This window comes from Rhinopithecus roxellana, chromosome 3, assembly GCF_007565055.1.
Source record: "Rhinopithecus roxellana isolate Shanxi Qingling chromosome 3, ASM756505v1, whole genome shotgun sequence".
Lineage (NCBI taxonomy): Eukaryota > Metazoa > Chordata > Mammalia > Primates > Cercopithecidae > Rhinopithecus > Rhinopithecus roxellana.
In genome coordinates, this window is record NC_044551.1 from 112,548,383 (window position 1) to 112,567,091 (window position 18,709).

At 35.2% G+C, this 18,709-nt stretch overlaps 1 protein-coding gene across 6 annotated transcripts in view; it reads left to right on the forward strand.

Moving 5' to 3' along the window:
- Nucleotides 1-18,709, forward strand: part of TCERG1 (transcription elongation regulator 1) — a 64,174-nt gene that overhangs the window by 17,197 nt on the left and 28,268 nt on the right. For 3 of the 6 annotated variants that reach the window (XR_749589.2, XM_010378208.2, XM_030927206.1), the window contains exons 6-14: nucleotides 3,753-3,815; nucleotides 4,951-5,151; nucleotides 6,025-6,137; nucleotides 6,878-6,966; nucleotides 13,537-13,697; nucleotides 15,215-15,271; nucleotides 15,366-15,432; nucleotides 16,488-16,538; nucleotides 17,937-18,072. Coding sequence is in view for 5 of the 6 variants with exons in the window: in XM_010378208.2 (XP_010376510.2) it covers nucleotides 3,753-3,815; nucleotides 4,951-5,151; nucleotides 6,025-6,137; nucleotides 6,878-6,966; nucleotides 13,537-13,697; nucleotides 15,215-15,271; nucleotides 15,366-15,432; nucleotides 16,488-16,538; nucleotides 17,937-18,072 (938 nt within the window). In the remaining variant the exon portion in view is untranslated. The remainder of the gene's footprint in view (nucleotides 1-3,752; nucleotides 3,816-4,950; nucleotides 5,152-6,024; nucleotides 6,138-6,877; nucleotides 6,967-13,536; nucleotides 13,698-15,214; nucleotides 15,272-15,365; nucleotides 15,433-16,487; nucleotides 16,539-17,936; nucleotides 18,073-18,709) is intronic. The other 3 variants (XM_010378209.2, XM_010378210.2, XM_010378211.2) reach the window with 3 other exon arrangements.

Here is an 18,709-nt window from a genome sequence, read left to right on the forward strand (position 1 = left end):
CTCTTGCCACAGGGTTTAAAAAGGATAGTGTTGGGCATTCCAAATTTGAATGCATTAGTTTTTGTCAAACACATTTAATCCTTGATCCATGGTTCATTCTCCTTGTGTTATAGTTGAAAGTTTTGGTACCTTAGAGAGGTCAGGTTCACAGGGCTAGTTTGTGGCAAAGGCGAATAGAACTTAGGCGCCTTGTCTCTCAAGTTCACATTCCACCCACTTATTGCTACTTTTTTATACTTGTTTCTGTGTAAGAATAGAGTTGTGATACATCTATTTCTTAGATTTGCAAACATCTTAATTATCACTATTGCACTGGTTGTCTTTTTCTTTGTGACCACTCTGAAAAGGACACCTTCAGATATACCTTGTCAAGAAACAAACCAAAAATTTCAGGTATTTTTTTGATTTGGAAAACCTTTTACACATTGTTGATGTAGTGTTAGATAATTAAATGCCCATTATGTGGTGTTTAAGAAATTCAAATCATTTACAAAGAAGAAAACAAAAGATGTTTTTTCTACTATTAGGGATTGTCCCTTTTCTAGATTAAATTTAAGACAAGCAGCTGGATACTTTTCTCTATATGTAATTTTTCTGGGAAAACTAAATGATAGATGGAGAATAGCTTGATATTTGTCACAACCTCTTTTTGTAATTTTGGTCTGCTTTAGGGTTAAGGACAGTATTAAGACCAGATCGTGGATTCTGAGTGATCTGAAGGAGTTGGGGTTGCTAATTTTGTAGAGAGAAGATTGAGAGGTAGCATGATAATGTTGTTTAAGTATTCTGAAAGGCTGTCATTTGAACAACTTTTGCTTTTCTTTAGAGGTTCTTAATTAGGACTAATGGATGAAAGGTACACAACAGCAAAATTTATTACTATAGAAAGTAGAAGTTTGTCATAATAAAATCCGTCTGGCTCTAGCTTCATTTTGATGTCATATTTTCCCCTGATGCTTGCTCCATCATTAAAAAAATTTGGACAGGTGGTGCTGACCATTTGAGTCACCTAATGAAGCAATACCTGTGAAGTTTGGCAGTAGAAGGCATTCAATAAACAGCAGCCATTAGTGACATTTTGGGGGTCGGTTGGAAGAGAACTTGAATTGGATAGTCTTAATATTTCTTTGGAGAGAGTGAGTGTCATATAAAGTGATATATTAGGCCAGGCACAGTGGCTCACGCCTGTAATCCCAGGACTTTGGGAGGCCGAGGCGGGCAGATCACCTGAGGTCAGGAGTTCGAGACCAGCCTCAACATGGAGAAACCCTGTCTCTACTAAAAATACAAAATCAGCTGGGCGTGGTGGTGCATGCCTGTAATCCCAGCTACTTGGGAGGCCGAGGCAAGAGAATTGCTTGAACCTGGGAGGCAGAGGTTGCTGTGAACCAAGATCACGCCATTACACTCCAGCCTGGGCAACAAAAGCGAAACTCCATCGCAAAAAAAAAAAAAAAAAGTGATATATTAGTATCAAATATTAGTTTGTTTATTAAGACTTTTTGGTATTAATATTTGTTCACTTTTCTCATTTTCCCTTTTAATTCAGTCCTACAAGGTGTTTAGGAAAAAACAAGGACAAGGAAGACTTGTTTTTCCCTTCCCCAAATCTTTGGTTATACAAACAATGAGATCTGTGTCTCCTGGTTTTTCCCTTTTAATTCAATTCAGCAGTAAGGTGAACGGGAAGGATTTGTATGTAATTTGTGTTGGAGGCTTAATTTCTTTTTGAAATAGCATTGTCTGGGTCTAATCAGGATGATTGAGGAAGGGATAGTCAAACAAGATGAAGGGAAGGAGTGGAAGAATTAGGTAAAATACAAGAGTAGAGGGTGGAGTTTGGACATAAATAGGTCTAGGATTATAGGAGTTCTACTTCTAAAACTATAAAATTTTATTTGGAATTTTAAGAAATTCCAGTGACATTGGAATCATCCAGAATGCTGAATGGAATTTTCTCATTTCTTAGATGATAATTTGAGGACAGAGTTGTAGGAAAATTGAACAAATGCTCCCTTTAAAAAAAAGATTAAAAATTTAGATTTTTATTTTGTGAGTATTCACAATCTGCATGTAATCACCTTGAGAGAAACTTCAGTGTATCTTTTTAGCATGAGAAGAAACACAGGACCTTTCTATATGGTCTGTATGTTGATAGTCAAATAGAAGAGTTCTGCTAGCCCAACTGGTTTTCTCAATAATAGTGGTTAAGCCTATGTATGAATAGATTTGATTTCCTTCTGCATAAGTTGTATAGTTAAAATTATTTATTGGAAGATGGTTTTGGAAAACAGTCTTTGAGAGTAAAGTTCGTATATTCATAAGAATTGAATTTCCTGTGCTGAGTTTAGTAGGTTCAATGCTCCTGCAGATGGCAGTATTTATACTAATTAAACTTAATACATGCTGTAACTTCGTTAACCAAATGAATTTTTCCATTGCTTTCTTTCAAGATTAGGGAAAATAAAATTATACATATAACTTTATTCAGCATGCTTTCATCATCCAGTGTTTTTATTTTAGTTTAAAAGTTAATAGAAAGTTTAAATATTCTTTATATAAAATAGTAATTAAGAAACAAAGGTACTTTTCAATAATTGACACTATTTTTGTTTGCGTGTGTGAACATAGTTAAATTGTATACAAACCCAGGAGTTTAATTTTACTTTTAGTCTCAGAGGTAGGAAAATTTTTTTCCTGTCCTTTAGTGGGGAAAATAGTTTATTGTTACTGTTTTTAATTTTTACAGGATGCCAAACTAGGCTTAGTTTTTTCAGCAGAAAAAAATAAAAAAGTAACAATTATTGACCCTATACTTTTCTTCAGACTTTGGCCTTTTCCTCTAAAAGTTTTTAATTTCCTCAGTTAATCAGTCTTAGTTTTCCAGCTTTTCTTTTCATTCCCTTTTTTAAAAGTCACCATTGTAATGCATCATGATGAGTCTTCATTCTTCTAAGAACTGTACATAATTTTCATTATTTAATACAATTACTACTACTTTCGTCAGCTTAAATGATAGAAGTTTTTGCAGCTATCAGCCCATATAGTCATTAGTGGTATTAAAGGGGCTGAATGTTTCTTAATGTTTTAGCCTTCTTCCACAGTGTTCCAAGCCCATGGTGTTCCTTAGAGCAGGCACTAAACATGGATATTTTGGCATTAGTGAAATGCTACCTTCCTCTTCATCTTTGCCTTTCTTTTATTTAAAGTATTATTTGCAGTGGAATATTTGGATCCATCTCATACCTTACTTTCTTCCTCTCCTCACCACCCCTAGCTTATTCCTTTTCTACTTCTGCATGGTTGTACTCCATGCCTCAGCTCCTGCATGTAGTTTCAACTTAGCAGTAGCATAGAGAAAGTGTCTTGTCGGTGTCGTGCTGCATCTGCCTTTTACTGGTGTCTAAGCAATGGCAGCATGGTAATGTCCTGTGGGAAAATGACCCACATGAGAATTTGTTATGTGTAATGAAGGGGCTTTCTTTTGTTGAATTTAAACTCGAGACTCCTTCAGTATGTTCAGAGCTGGTTTGATAAAAAAGGTAATTGATGCTATCATTTAGAATTAGTGTCATTGGATTTGGCAGCACTTCTCACAAAATGTCAAACAAAAAGAAATTTTACTCCATTCTTGGTCTTTTTCATTGGAAATAGCATTCTAAATTGTAGTGGTAAATTATTTCCCTGAATCCCAGTGGTAGCCGACATACAATGGCAGCTTTCCAACGTATGCTTGCTTATCCATTTTACAGGTGTAGCAATGATGCAAATAGTCAGCTGCCCGTATGTAAAGACAGTCGCTACCACCAAGACCGGTAATTTTTAAAACCATCTTAGTTTGTTTTGTCTGTAAGTTGGCATGGTAGTGAATGTTGTTGTTTATCCTTTTATTTATTTTTTGCCCAAGTAAGTGGATTTTTTTATATTTTTCTTTTTAATGAGCAGTATAAATGCAGTTGTCATATTTGGCCAAGACTTAATTTTCCCAATTGCCTGTAGTATTAGCTTCTTTGGTTCACAAAAACAAATAAGGTCAGATCACTTTGTATCTTAATTTATGTAATAAGTGTAAACAACTTCATTCTCATATTCATAACATTTAATTTTATTTTTGATGTGTGTTTTTAAGTTAAATATAAAAAAATCATTTCCATGTGTAAAGTGATGTGATTATGCTTGCATGCTAGTGAGTATATGTGTGTGAATACATGTGTATAGTATATGTTTTAAAGTTACTGAAGTAAGATAACTACCTGAAACTTAAATTTTAGTATAGGATTTGAGGACTTTTTTTTTTTCCAGTTTTGATTCACATACCCTTATTTTAATAGTATTTTACTTATATATTACCAACTTATTTAGCTGTCTTGTAAAAAATATAAATCTTGGTTTGTCTTCTAAAAAGTAGACTGAGCTGTGCTTTCTTTTAGGAAAAGAGTAAACAAAGGGTATAAGGATATTTGAGTTAATCATTTAGAGTTGATAAACTCAGTCATTTGCTATAAAACTGAGAATATTCATACCCTTTTAGTTATCTTAAAATTAAAAATAATTTTGCCTCAGGAAATATCTGTAGTAAATACGTTTGTTGTCTTCATTAGAATTTGATAAGTTATCTTTATAAAAATATATTTCTATTCATAAGTAGAGAATATACCATGTTTTTAAATACTTATTATGTTAAGATTTTTTCATAGGCGAGACCCAAATTTCTGACAGTTTTTAAGGGTTGAATTTCTGTGTCTAATTGAATTTAGGCATTAGAACTAAAAATCCAGGGAAATAAGAATTAAGTGCTATTTATGTCACCTTTTTATATGATTTTTGTTTTGTTCCAACTGGTCCATTCATTTATTAATATTTAATAGAAAGATTTAGCTCATATTTTAGAGTTTTATTTTGTATTGCAGTTTGATACTTGGATCTAATTTTTTATTATTCTTTTTTTAGGTGTATTGCCAGGAATGGCCCCTCCTATCGTACCCATGATACATCCCCAGGTTGCTATTGCAGCTTCACCTGCTACCTTAGCTGGAGCAACAGCAGTTTCTGAATGGACTGAATATAAAACAGCAGATGGGAAGACATATTATTATAATAATAGAACATTAGAATCAACCTGGGAAAAACCCCAAGAACTAAAGGAAAAAGGTATATAGTGGTTTTAATGACTTGGGAAATAGTATAAACTGCAATAAGTAGAATGGTATTTGAAATTCTGACTTAATTTCTTTTTAACATATTTGAGGGATTTGCTAATTACACAGTTGTTGGATTATTTTTACTGAATTGATAAATATTTATTTTAAAAACTAGTTCTACTTACATGTTTGTCATCATTTTTTCCATCTGGAGAAATTGTTACACATATGTATGTACATATTTTTACTGTTAGGAATTTTCTAATTATATTGCATAATTATTGTAGTCATTGAGATTGATAATACAGATCAGGAAGGAATGTGTTTTTTTATGTGTTCTGAAGAAAAAAATTTAGGCCCTTAGAATCTTAGATGTAGAAGATTCATAATTTTTTATATCACAAGCTCCTGTTATTACTGTTGTTTTTAAAATTTGGGACAGAGCCTCACTGTGTTGCCCAGGCTGGTCTTGAACTCCTGGGCATAAGCATTCCTTCTGCCTCACCTTCCCAGGTAGCTGAGGATTATAGGTACGTGTCAGTGTGCCCAGCTCATCAAACCCCTTTTTGTATTCCTAAGTATCTTAGTATCTTATCCCTTTTAGCAAAATAAATGATTGCTACAAATGATATATGAATGACCTGAAAGATTTAATGTCCCTTCGAAATCAGTAGGTCGTCTTCAAATCAGAGAGTTAACCTGATTGGTATAGCAAGGTATTTGAAGTTGAGCATTACATAAGATTCAAATCAAAGATATTATAATGAAGGACATTTTATGTTTATGGTTAATACTTGGGAATGGAATATTTTAATTGCTTATTCTCTGAAAGTTCTTAGAAAATTACATCAAAACCTTTGACATTATCTTAATTTTTTAATAGAAAAGTTAGAAGAGAAGATTAAAGAGCCAATTAAAGAACCCTCTGAAGAGCCTCTGCCAATGGAGACGGAGGAGGAGGATCCTAAAGAAGAGCCTATAAAGGAGATAAAGGAGGTAAAGGGCCATGACCCATTAACCTGGGAGCCACATTAATTGTTTCCTACAGCTTACTTGTATGTGAGTATCTATTTGATAGATTTAAAAATAATTGTTATAAATTTGATCTCTGAAATTTTAGGATTCTTGCAAGTTCTTAATTCAGTTTTTTCTTTGAAAGTGTCATTAAATTACTTCTTGTACTGAACTGAGACCCATAGAAAGACAGGGCCTTGGACCAGAGCTTGGACCTGATCTCTAACCTTCTGACTTATAAACTGACTGGTATTTGTTAAAATTATAAGTGTAGCTTCTTATTTGGGGAATGTTAGATATATTTTATCTGTCCTTTCTGCTCTGTGTTCTTGCATAGCCAGATCCATGTATAGCACTAAAGGAGTTTTTTCTTCAGTGAAGGACCAGTGGTAGTCAGGTTTTAGTAGTAGGAAAGTTAGCAGAAATAAGAAACAACCTTAAATGAAGAGGTCTGTACTCCATATCTGCTCCTAAGCACATGGTTAGTGAGTCTATAAGATAGAACCAGCTGCTGCTGCTGGGTTCTGCTATTGTGAAATTCAGCTCTTTCTGTGGGATGAAGATTTAGAACTTTCTTAGAAATTCCTACTCAGAGTCTCCTTTCCTCATTCTAGCAGCAGATTTTGTGTTGATTGCACTTTGAGCTGTTTGCCTTCATACTTTTGTGGAACATTCAGGTATGGTTAATGTGATACTAATTAGAGTAATATCATTTCTTGTAGGAGCCCAAAGAAGAGGAGATGACTGAAGAAGAAAAGGCTGCCCAGAAGGCAAAGCCAGTTGCTACTGCTCCTATTCCTGGTACTCCGTGGTATGTATTTGGCTCAAGTAGTAATTTTTAAAAATCATACTTGATTGTTACATGGTTTCTTTTGTAGAAAGGAAAAGTACTTTAAAAAGTGTATGTCAAATATGTTTTTATCTACTGAATATTTCGGCCTTTGTTGTATTTGAGTTATTCAAAACTGAAGTTTAATCACTACAAGTGTCTTCCTAGTACTATCCATTAATGTGTATTCTTCATAATTATAGACATGACCACTGTGAGATCCTGAATCTGCTTTTTATTTAAAATATTTTAAATTTGTTTTTGCATGTTTACTCACTATGTAATTACATTTATAGAACTGTGTAAAATTATGTCTTTCAATCTAAGTATGGCATCCCTCATTTTATAGTACTCCACTATCTTGTGCTTCATAGATACTGTGTTTTTAAAAATCTAAAGTTTTGCGGCAACCCCATCATTTTTTCAACACCACATGCTCATTTTGTGTCTCGGTGTTACATTTTGGTAATTCTTGGGATATTTCAAACTTTTTCATTATTATTATATCTGTTACAGTGATCTGTGATCAGTGATCTTTTATGTTACTGTTGTAATTGTTTTGGGGTGCCACAAACCACACCCATGTAAGATGGTGAACCTAGTTGATAAATGTGTGTGATCTAACTGTTCCACCGACCAGGTCCCCATCTCTCTTACTCTCCTCAGGTGTCCATTTTCCCCGAGACACAACAATATTGAAATAAGACGAATTAGTAGCCCTGTAATGTCCCCAAAGTGTTCAAGTGAAAGGAAGAGTCACATACCTCTCACTTTGTGTGTGTGTGTGTGTGTGTGTGTGTGTGTGTGTGTCTTTTTTTTTTTTTAAAGACCGAGTGTTGCTCTGTTGCCCAGGCTGGAGTGCAGTGGTGTGATCTTAGCTCACTGCAACTTCTGCCTCCTGGGTTCAAGCAATTCTCCTGTCTCAGCTTCCCAAGTAACTGGGATTTTAGGTATGTGCCACCACGCCCAGCTAATTTTTTGTATTTTTAGTAGAGATGAGATTTCACCGTGTTAGCCAGGATGGTCTAGATCTCCTGACCTCGTGATCCGCCCGCCTCGGCCTCCCAAAGTGCTGGGATTACAGGCATGAGCCACCATGCCCAGCCACATACCTCTCACTTTAAATCAAAAACTAAACATGATTAAGCTTAGTGAGGAAGGCATGTCAAAAGCCAAGATAGCCTGAAAGCTAGGCCTCTTGGGCTAAATAGCCAAGTTGTGAATGCAAAAGAAGGAAATGAAAAATGCTGTTCCAGTGAACATAAGACTGATAAGAAAGCCTTATTCCTGATAATGGAGAAAGTTTGAGTGGTCTGGATAGATTATCAAACCAGCTACAACATTTCATTAAGCCAAAGCCTAATCCACAAGAGATGCCCTATCTGTCATCAATTCTATGAAGGCTGAGAGTGAGAAAGCTGCAGAAGAGTTGGAAGCTAGCAGAGGTTGGTTCATGTGATTTAAGTAAGAAGCCATCTCCGTAACATGAAAGTGCAAGAGGAAGCAGCACGTGCTGGTGTAGAAGCTATAGCAAGTTATCCAGAAGATCAAGTTAAGGTTATTGATGACGGCAGTTACACTAAACAACAGATTTTCAGTGTAGATGAAACAGCCTTCTATTGGGAGAACATGCCATCCTAGGACTTTGATAGCTAGAGAGAAGTCACCCCCTGGCTTCAAAGGATGGACTGACTCTCACCATCTCTCTGGTGACTTTAAGTTGAAGCCACTGCTCGTTTACCATTTTGAAAATCCTAGGGCCCTTAAGAATGATGCTAAATCTACTCTGCTTGTGCTTTATAAATGGAACAGCAAAGCCTGGATAACAGCATATCTGTTTATAGTGTGGTTTACTGAGTTAAGCCCACTGTTGAGACTTAATGCTCAGAAAGAAGTTTGTTTTTTTTGTTTTTTTTTTCCTCAAAGTATTACTGTTCATTGACAAAGCACCTCTTCACCCAAGAGCTGTGATGGAAATGTACAAGGAGATGAATGGTGTTTTCATGCCTGCTAACAACATCCAATTTGCAGCCCATGGACCAAGGAGTCATTTTGACTTTCAAGTCTTATTACTGAAGAAATACATTTCATTAGGCTATAGCTGCCATAGATTGTGATTCCTGTGGTGGATCTCAGCAAAGTCAATAGAACACCTTCTGGAAACAATTCACCATTGTAGATGCCATTAATAACACTGGTGATTCATGGGAGGAGGTCCAGATATTAACATTGACAGGAGTTTGGAAGAAGTTGGTACCAACTCTCATGGATGATTTTGAGGAAGTGAAGACTTCAGTGAAGGAAGTCACTGCAGATATGGTAGAAATAGCAAGAGAACTAGTATTAGAAATGAGCCTGAAGATGAGCCAGAATTGCTACAACTTTATGAGAGAACTGTAATGGGTCAGGAGTTGCTTCTTATGTATGAGCAAAGAAAGTGGATTCTTGAGATAGAATCTACTGGTGAAGATGCCACGAATATTGTCAAAATAATAAGGGATTTAGAATATTACATAAACTTGGTGGATAAAGCAACAACAGGGCTTCCATTCTGATTAATGCCAAACTTGAAGGAAGCTCTACTGTGGGTAAAATGCTATCAAACAGCATTGCATGCTACAGAGAAATCTTTTGTGAAAGGGGGAGTCAATTGATGTAGAAAGCTTCATATTTGTCTTACTTTAAGAAATTGCCACAGCTACCCCAGTCACGAGCAACCACCAGCCTCATGAGTCATCAGCCATCAAGAGATTGAGGCAAGACCCTCCACCAGCAAAAACATTATGATGCGCTGAAAGCTCAGATGATTGTTAGTTAGCATTTTTTTTAGCAATATTTTAAAATTATGTACATTGGTTCTTTTGGACATAATGTTATTGCACACTAAGTAGACTACAGCATGATGTAAATATAACTTTTGTATATGGTGAAATACACAAATTTTGAGATTTACTTTATTGCAATATTTGCTGTATTTCGGTGGTCTGGAGCCGGACCCACAATATCCGAGGTATGCCTGTCTACTTCTTATTTTCCTCTTATCTTGTTTTTCCCTTTTCTTTCTTTTGCCACATCAGTGCTTCCTTTCCTGTTCCTGCTCCAAACTTATTTAATCTATATGCAATCCACACTTTGCAATGATTTGGCTTGTTTCAGAAGTCTTGTAATGTATAGGTTCCCTTCTAACTTCTTTTCCTTGTTTTTGTTATTGAAGAAATAAATGTTTTTCCTATAGCGTTCTCAAATGTAGATTTGTCCCCATGGTGCTGTCTAATAGGGTCCTCCATGGTACTGTTTAATACAGGATCCTCCATTCCTAAATTTCCTACAGACAGGCAAGCAGGTCTAGAAGTGTGATCAGATTCGGATTTAATCTTTTTGGCAAGCCTAGTTCATAAGTGATGATTATTGCATAGATCAGAGGTTTTCAACTAGGAGTAATTTTGCCCCTAGTGGATATTTGGCAATGCCTGGAGACATTTTTGGTTGTCAAGACTTGGAGGGTGTTAGTAACATCTAGCAGATAGATGCCAGGGATGCTCTAAACATCCTGTATGCACAGGACTGCTCCCAACAAGAATTACTTCTCTAGCCCAATATGTCAGCAGTGTGAGATTGAAAACTCTGGCCAAGATCAGTTAAATCAGTAACCCATTTATGCTGAAGGTTGTGCAAATTTTTTGTGTGAAAAAGCAGTAGGATATAAATCCCACAAGCTTAGCATTCCAATAATGGGACACTAGGCATAACCGCATGAAGAGTTGAAAGTAACGGTAATGTATTTCTTTTATACCCTTTTCATTTATTAACTGGGATGCGTATAGAGAGATACTTCCCCTTATCACTGTTGGTCACTTAGAGGTACAAATTGTACAGGAAGGGAAGGGCTTAGTAGTTTTCAGAATAATGAGTTGGTTTGAGTGTTATTAATTCATAGATTTAAATATATTTTCTATGTTTTTAATCTATTACAGTTTTTATCCTTATTGATGTTTAAAATTGTCTCCTCTTTGGTCAGGAGAAGCCTCTTGCAGCTGACTCTTTAGGTTTTTTTTGTTACAATCCTCTATAGCTTCCCTGCTTTCTGCTATGACAAGACATTCTAGGCTTATCTTGTATATTTCCTATCTCAGACCTAGATTCAGCCATTTCTCCAGGGGGCCCTTGGCATTTTTGTGGGAAGTGGATAGTTTGCAACTGAATTAGTCATTATTTTTAGACTTCTTTGGTAGACACAGCTGGAAGGTACACACATTCAAAGATACAGCATGAGTTCATAGCATTACTTCCCATTTAGATCTACCTCAAGATTTTTATTGAACCTCATCATCTATCTTCAGTATCTCATTTCTTGCTGAAAATACTGTTTCTCAGTGATAGTGACCTAATTACTCGTTTGCTTTTCTCACACATGTCACTGAGTAACAATACCAAAACTATCACTAACAATATGATTACTGAAGATAGTTTTTGTTGTTGTTATGTTTAGGGCATATCGCTGTAGGAATGCATAATCAAATTACTGTGTTTTAAAGGCACTTGGAATAATCGTTTTCTGTATAATTTCTATATAATTATTCCACTGACTGTTACACAGGCTCATTAAAAAAAAATTATGGAAAATATTTACCTGGTTTCGAAGTTATGAAAACAGTCTGTATTCCAAGAATATATTCCTGGGTTGTGGTTTCTCTGAGTATTGTACATGAAAAGCTGGTAACCAACTCCAAACACCCTCAATTTGGAGCTTCGTGGTCCTCACCAATTTTCAGACTTGGGGTCTGTTCCCACCTCCTCTGTTCTTCAGATGAGATAGTTATTGATTTTTTATTTTTATTTTTTAAGTGACAGGGTCTTGCTCTGTCACCCAGGCTGGAGTACAGTGGCACGATCATAGCTCACTGCCTCAGCCTCCTGCCTCCTGAATAGGTGGGACTATAGGTGCACACCATCACACCTGGATAATTTAAAATTTTTTATTTTTTGTAGAGATGGAGGGTCTCACTTTGTTACCCAGGCAGGTTTCAAACTGCTGGCCTCAAGTGATCCTCCCACTTCAGCATCTCAAAGTGCAGGTGCAAGGAGTATGGGCGTGAGCCACTTTGCCCAACTGATCCATCTTGTAATTCACTGATTGTTTCCTGATGTCTCCATTCTGCTCTTGAGCCAATCCAGTGAAATTTAATTTCAGTTATTTTTAATTTCTAAATTTTCCTTTTGGTTGTTTTTTTGTAGTTTATGTTTCATTACTGAACTCTTTTCATTTATTTTAAGTGTGTTTTTCTTTATCTCAGGGAGGTCTGGTTATTGTTGCTTTAGAGTTTTTGACTATCTTAACATGGGAGGCCTTAGTCTGATCATTTCAACTTGTAAGTCACCTTGGACTTGACAATTGTTGAATAACTTGATAATCAGGTCATATAGACTTAGTTTCTATTGGAGTTTTAGCTGCCATGCTACTGCAACCATGCCACTCTGCAACCAGGGATTATGCTCAGGGCAGAGCTACGAGGTGCGTGAAATGGGAGATTTACTCCCTTGCAGTTGTTTCTCTAAATTTTGACTGTCCTCCCTATTGCTTTATGTTTATTCATTAAGACTATACAGAGTCTGAATGTAGTTGTGTTTTGTTTTTTTTCCTTTTTTTCTTTGAGTTTTCTAATTGTAATTAACAGGACCAGTGGGTTGTAGTGGGTTGTAGTGTACGATGCCCTAGTGCAATTGGTACTTTACTCCTTTTTTTTTTTTTTTTTTTTTTTTTGGCTGAAACTGGGTCTCACTTTGTTGCTCAGGCTGGAGCACAGTGGTGTGATCACAGCTCACTGTAGCCTTGACCTCCTGGGCTCAGGTGATCCTCCCTCCTCAGCCCTAAGTAGCTGGTGCAACCACATCCAAGCTCATGCAATCACATCCAGCTAATTTTTTTAATTAATATTTTTTGTAGAGATGTGGTTTCACTATGTTGCCCAGGCTGGTCTCAAACTCCCGAGCTCAAGTGATCCTCCTGCTTTGGCCTCCCAAAGTGTTAGAATTACAGGCCTGAGCCACCGTGCTGGGCCTTCCCTTTACTTTTTATTTTAGATATAATTAGATCTTAAAGTCTTCATAGAATGTTGCATTTGAGTTTGTAGTTTTGGTTTGTTAAGAAATATTAAGAACTATAGTAGGTAGGCTGCTATGTCTGTTCTTTAGCTTTAGAACTGCTTAATAGCATTATTGTTGCTATTAAACTCATTCTTTTTGATAGTTTAAAATTTAGTACTCTCAAATTGAGTGTGCAAAACCAAATTCCTAAGCATTCTAATCCCTGATCACAAATTGCTTTGCATTTCTTGATTTTCTCATTTAATATGTTGATCTGTTATTTTTACTTGAGTCGTTCAGTTATCTTGTAAAAACCACGTTTGGTTCTCTGTAAATAACTATTGGTAATAAGAACATGTCGTTCTTCAGTACCCTCATCTCCCCACTTGTAACAGGCTGAAAGTAGAAGTCCTAGCTATAAAATATGTTCTGTAACATAAGAGAATGATATTTTGAATCAATTCTTAGGTGTGTTGTTTGGACCGGTGATGAGCGGGTCTTCTTTTATAATCCCACCACTCGTCTTTCTATGTGGGACCGGCCTGATGATCTGATTGGCAGAGCAGATGTTGACAAAATTATTCAGGAGCCCCCTCATAAAAAAGGAATGGAAGAATTGAAGAAACTAAGTAAGTTTTAAATTAGGAATTTATCCACTGATTTTAACATTCTTTTATATTTTGATAGAAAATGTGGAGGTCATTTAGAAACCCTTTATTTTTCAAAGAATATAAGGAGTGTTAGAAAAAATAGACTGCTATCCTAGTTTGAGTGAAATAATAGAGATTAAAAATATGGAGAGAATTTGGATAAGACTGTGCTTTGTAAAATATGTGTGTCTTTAATTTATTGTCCTACTCAAGATTTTCAGTTAGTCCAAGATATGGTTGGTAGTGTTGCTGCTTGCTTAGTGTTTATCAGTACTACTAAAATGCTCCTCAGTGGACCTTTTAGCACCTTTTGTGACTAGTAATATATTTCTTGAAATAATACAGTACAAATTTTAAAAAAATACAAAATCTCAGTCTTTTGAATTAGATGGTAAGCCCCTTATATTCCTGAGACTAGACACCTAAACCTTACTGAGAGAGTATCTTTATTTTTTTTTTTTATTTGGGACGGAGGCTCGCTCTGTCGGCCCGGCTGGAGTGCAGTGACGTGATCTCCACTCACTGCAAGCTCCACCCCCCAGGTTCACGCCATTCTCCTGCCTCAGCCTCCTGTGTAGCTGGGACTACAGGCGCCTGCCACCGCGCCTGGCTAATTTTTTGTATTTTTAGTAGAGATGGGGTTTCACAGTGTGAGCCAGGATGGTCTTGATCTCCTGACCTCGTAATCTGCCCGTCTCGGCCTCCCAAAGTGCTGGGATTACAGGCGTGAGCCACCGCGCCCGGCAGAGATTATCTTTTAATCTACCTCATATTCAGAGGGCATTCCAATATATTGAGTACAACTATTTGTACGTAATTTTTGTTGTATATTTCTTATTGGTAATTTGCCCTTGTATTGATATGATTGTGTTTTTATAGAACTGTGGCCCCCAAGTGGTATAGAAGCAAGATAAATGAATTATTTACTACTTCTAATGAAATAAATCCTAATGTGTATCCTTTATAGTCATTGAGACATTTTCATGCATTATATGTATGCTGAATTATAAGTAATTTCTGAATCAGTACAACTTTGCCTGTCTAGTGCTGAAGGTAGTAGGCTCACCTTCAGCAATACTTGTTTTATAGCTATGATAATAATACTTTATAGCTATGGTATTGAATCATGTTGGAACAATATGTGATTTGCTTTTGTTTTTCATGAATTTGTTTTTAAATATTTGATTCATTCATTTGATAAATACATTAACATGCATTGTTAAAAGGTACTATAAATCCTGAATCAAGAAAGCTTTATTTTATATATTTGTAAATTTAAGGTTTAGGCAAGAAGCATTTCAAAATGAATTGAATTTAATGTAAAGGGAGGATAGAGGAAGTATAGAATTATGCTTTAATGGTTTATAAAGGGATGAATATTAAGAGGTGATTAAGAGGTGATTAAGAGGTGTTATATAAACAGTAATTTTTAAAAAGAAAAGTTTGTGGAATATATGCATATGACTTTGTAACAATATTTGAAATATTTCTGCCAGGGCACCCAACTCCAACAATGCTGTCGATCCAAAAGTGGCAATTCTCTATGAGTGCAAGTGAGTGAACTAACTATAAATTGCAGCTTCTTTTTAATACTATTAAAGCAGAAGGATCCATGCCTAAATATTTTAATTAAATTTTGTCTTATAGTTAAAGAGGAACAAGAATTAATGGAAGAAATTAATGAAGATGAGCCTGTTAAAGCAAAAAAACGGAAGTAAGTAATACATACAATTTGATTGAGGTAGATTATATCTTTTAAAAGTTGATTTGGTAATAATTTGTGATTGGAAGGGACAGGTAATGTGAATGTTGTTAGGAGACATGATTGCTCTCTCAGGCCTGATAGTAAATAGCTTTGTTTTTCATTGTAGAAAATGTGTCCCTTTTTTTGCTAGATTTGTAAAAGATTTGGGTATTCATATATGTATTATGAAGCCAAATGATAGTTTTGGAATTAATCCTTTTTGGAAATTTATTAGTTCTCAATTTTATAAAAAGTTAGTTTCCTCCCTCATTTAGACCCCAGTAGATACCATTCCAGAGATCTCATAAAGACAGACACAGAATTCTCCCTCTGTATATGGTTATCTTGTGACTTACCTAGTTCTTGAGTCTGGGTCATTACTACTTGGTGAGGAGTGAACCCATAAGCTTAGGAAGTGCTCTGCGAGAAAGAGACTGCTAAGAAGTAGAGGCATTAGCTTGGCCAGTGCTCTAGAGTTGGGTAAAATGTAAATGTTATGGCGGGGGGAAGGATGGGGAAGAGGGTATGCATGTATGGGGAATGGGACCATTATTTAGCAGCAAAAAGGAAAGTTTGAAGACATTAACAGGAACTGGTTAATCGTAGTCCTTATCTGAAAAGGACAGATTGAATGCAGCCAAATTATGGCAAATAAATCAGTAAGACAACCCCTATAAAGGGTAGTTCTTTTTAAAAACATTTCTTTATTGGAAACAACATAAAAGATATGAAAGAATCACTCATAATTTATCAGCGTAACATAGAGCTATTCTGATTTTTGCAATTGACTTTTTAGTTCTTGACCAAATGTAATTTTTATTAGTTGTAATTAACTGATTTTGTGCTTTTTTAAAACAAAAAATACCTAGAATAAGACATCTGTTTGGTTAATTATTATAAATGACTGTATTCATTCTGTTTATGTACCATTATTTTGGATGTTCCTACGATGTTAAACTTTTAGGTTGTTTTTAATTGTTTGTTCTTATAGACAACTCTGTAAGGTTTTTAACTGCTTTTATCAGGAGAATGTCAAAGAAGTCCTTTATGTGGATTGCCCGAGCTTCTCTATTTAGGTACAAAGCTAAAAGCCTATTTTTCCTGGCTTAGTTTTTCTTTTATTTCCTTTATTGAGATAGATAGTGATAGTTTGTATTGTGACATTTTCATTTAGTATAGTTCTATAAAGGTTATTTGTTTTCATTAGTTATTATATTTCTTGGATGTCTTTTAACTCTTTATTTAAATAGTTTTAAAATTATTATTATAAGAGGGTATATTGTTTGGCAAATTGCTTTTACCTGTTTGTTTTGTGCATATCTTAGGTCACAGACTATCTCGCTAAGTTCCTGCAGGTCACGGACTATGTCTTCTATTTCTTTTGATTCATTCCCTAAGTTGCTAAGTACCTCTCACTTGCATTTGTGGGTTAGCCTTAATTCCATTTAAGTCTCCGGGGCTACCTACAGTTCCCTGTATAGCATGCTTTTGAATTTCCACATGTTCTGTTGTCCTGATTCCATTAAGTTTGTATAGGGAATAAGAGCCAATTTTAAAAATATGCTTAGCAGATCATATTTAAGAAGGAAGATCTGCTGAAATATACACCCAGATATTATTGAATTACATACTTTTTTGGATTATTTACATGAATGGGCCTTTTTCATAGTGCATATGTTTGAGAGGTGCCATGATTCCATGTTTACAATTTCCCTTGAGTACCACACAGAAACAAGGTTGCCCTTACCCCTGAGGTGCATTTTTGGAGGAACAAGAAGTAGTTTAGTCATTGATGAACAGTTCTAATTCCACCTAACTACTCCTGGGCCCATGTTGCTCTCTGGGACCTGTCCTTCAACTTAAATCTCAACTTATCACCCAGAAAGTGAGTAATAAAAAGTCAGGTAGGTAAGGTATATATCTTACATATTCACTTGGCCAAGATTGCAGATATTTTAGTTTTATTTTTAAAATAAATGTTTGAGATTACTAAAACATAATATCACTTAATACCAATTTTTATTAGATTTTACAAAATATGTATTTATAATGTAAAACATTTTGGAAAATACTGTTTTTTCTGTATTTCAAGAACTAAAAAAATTATATTCTGTGCTGTTTGATTCTGACACATGGAGGTTTGCTGCGGTGTTAAAATTTTTTTTTTTTTTTTTTTTTAAGTAAGGTTGTTCCCTTTTTATGTTGTTAACCAGTGTCAGGGAGAGACAGCACATTAAAGGTGTATTTTTTTTCCTAATAATGTAGCCATTGTAAATCATTAGAAGCCCATTTTAATTTTGTTATGAAAGTTGTTTATCCCTTAGAGTTCATTTGAAATCCTCAACATAATTTGTTTTTGCCAAAAATATGCTGCTCAGTAGTGAGTCTTGAAAATTCCTTTGATTTTAAGATTTCTAATAAGATCTGAGAATTAATATTTTGTCAGTTGATGTCTTATATTTTATTTTTTATAGGAGAGATGATAATAAAGACATTGACTCAGAGAAAGAAGCGGCCATGGAAGCTGAAATTAAAGCTGCCCGAGAAAGGGCCATTGTCCCTCTGGAGGCTCGAATGAAGCAGTTCAAGGACATGCTGCTAGAGAGAGGGGTCAGAAAACAATCTTTGGGGGAGATATTTCTGTTTTGTATAAGTAATATAAATATGTCTTGCTAAAAGGTCAAACCTAAGGTTAGTGCTCATGTTATGGGGGGGGATAAGGGGATTTTTAAAATTACTGTACATTTTTTGCAACAGCCTTTTTCTTGGCTAATCTTATCATATTTAACTAAATGCCATTTTACTGTCCTTTTAAGTACAAATAACACTTAACATTTTTTGGGTCATTAAATTGTGGTGAGTAATATAAGACGAGTATTAACATTACAGAATGGCGGACTGCTTGGGATAGGTAAGGTATATATGATTATTCTTCCTTTAATATCTTCAGAATGGCTTTTGTTAAAGGAGAACTGATACTTTGTGATATTATTATCTGCAATTTAATTGAGAAGGGATTTCAACTATTTGATTATATTCACAGATTCATTTGAATAAGTAAAATTGTTCAATTTTAAATCAGAACATTGTTCACAAGATTGGAGCAAGCATGAGAAATCAAAATACAAATCTTCAAGGCTTTTTCTGATGTACTGATTTTTAAAATGTCACACAGTAGTGGTTATTTTAATGAGCAATTAAGTGTGTGTTATTTCTATATAATATAGGAATGTTCAGAGCCAATTAG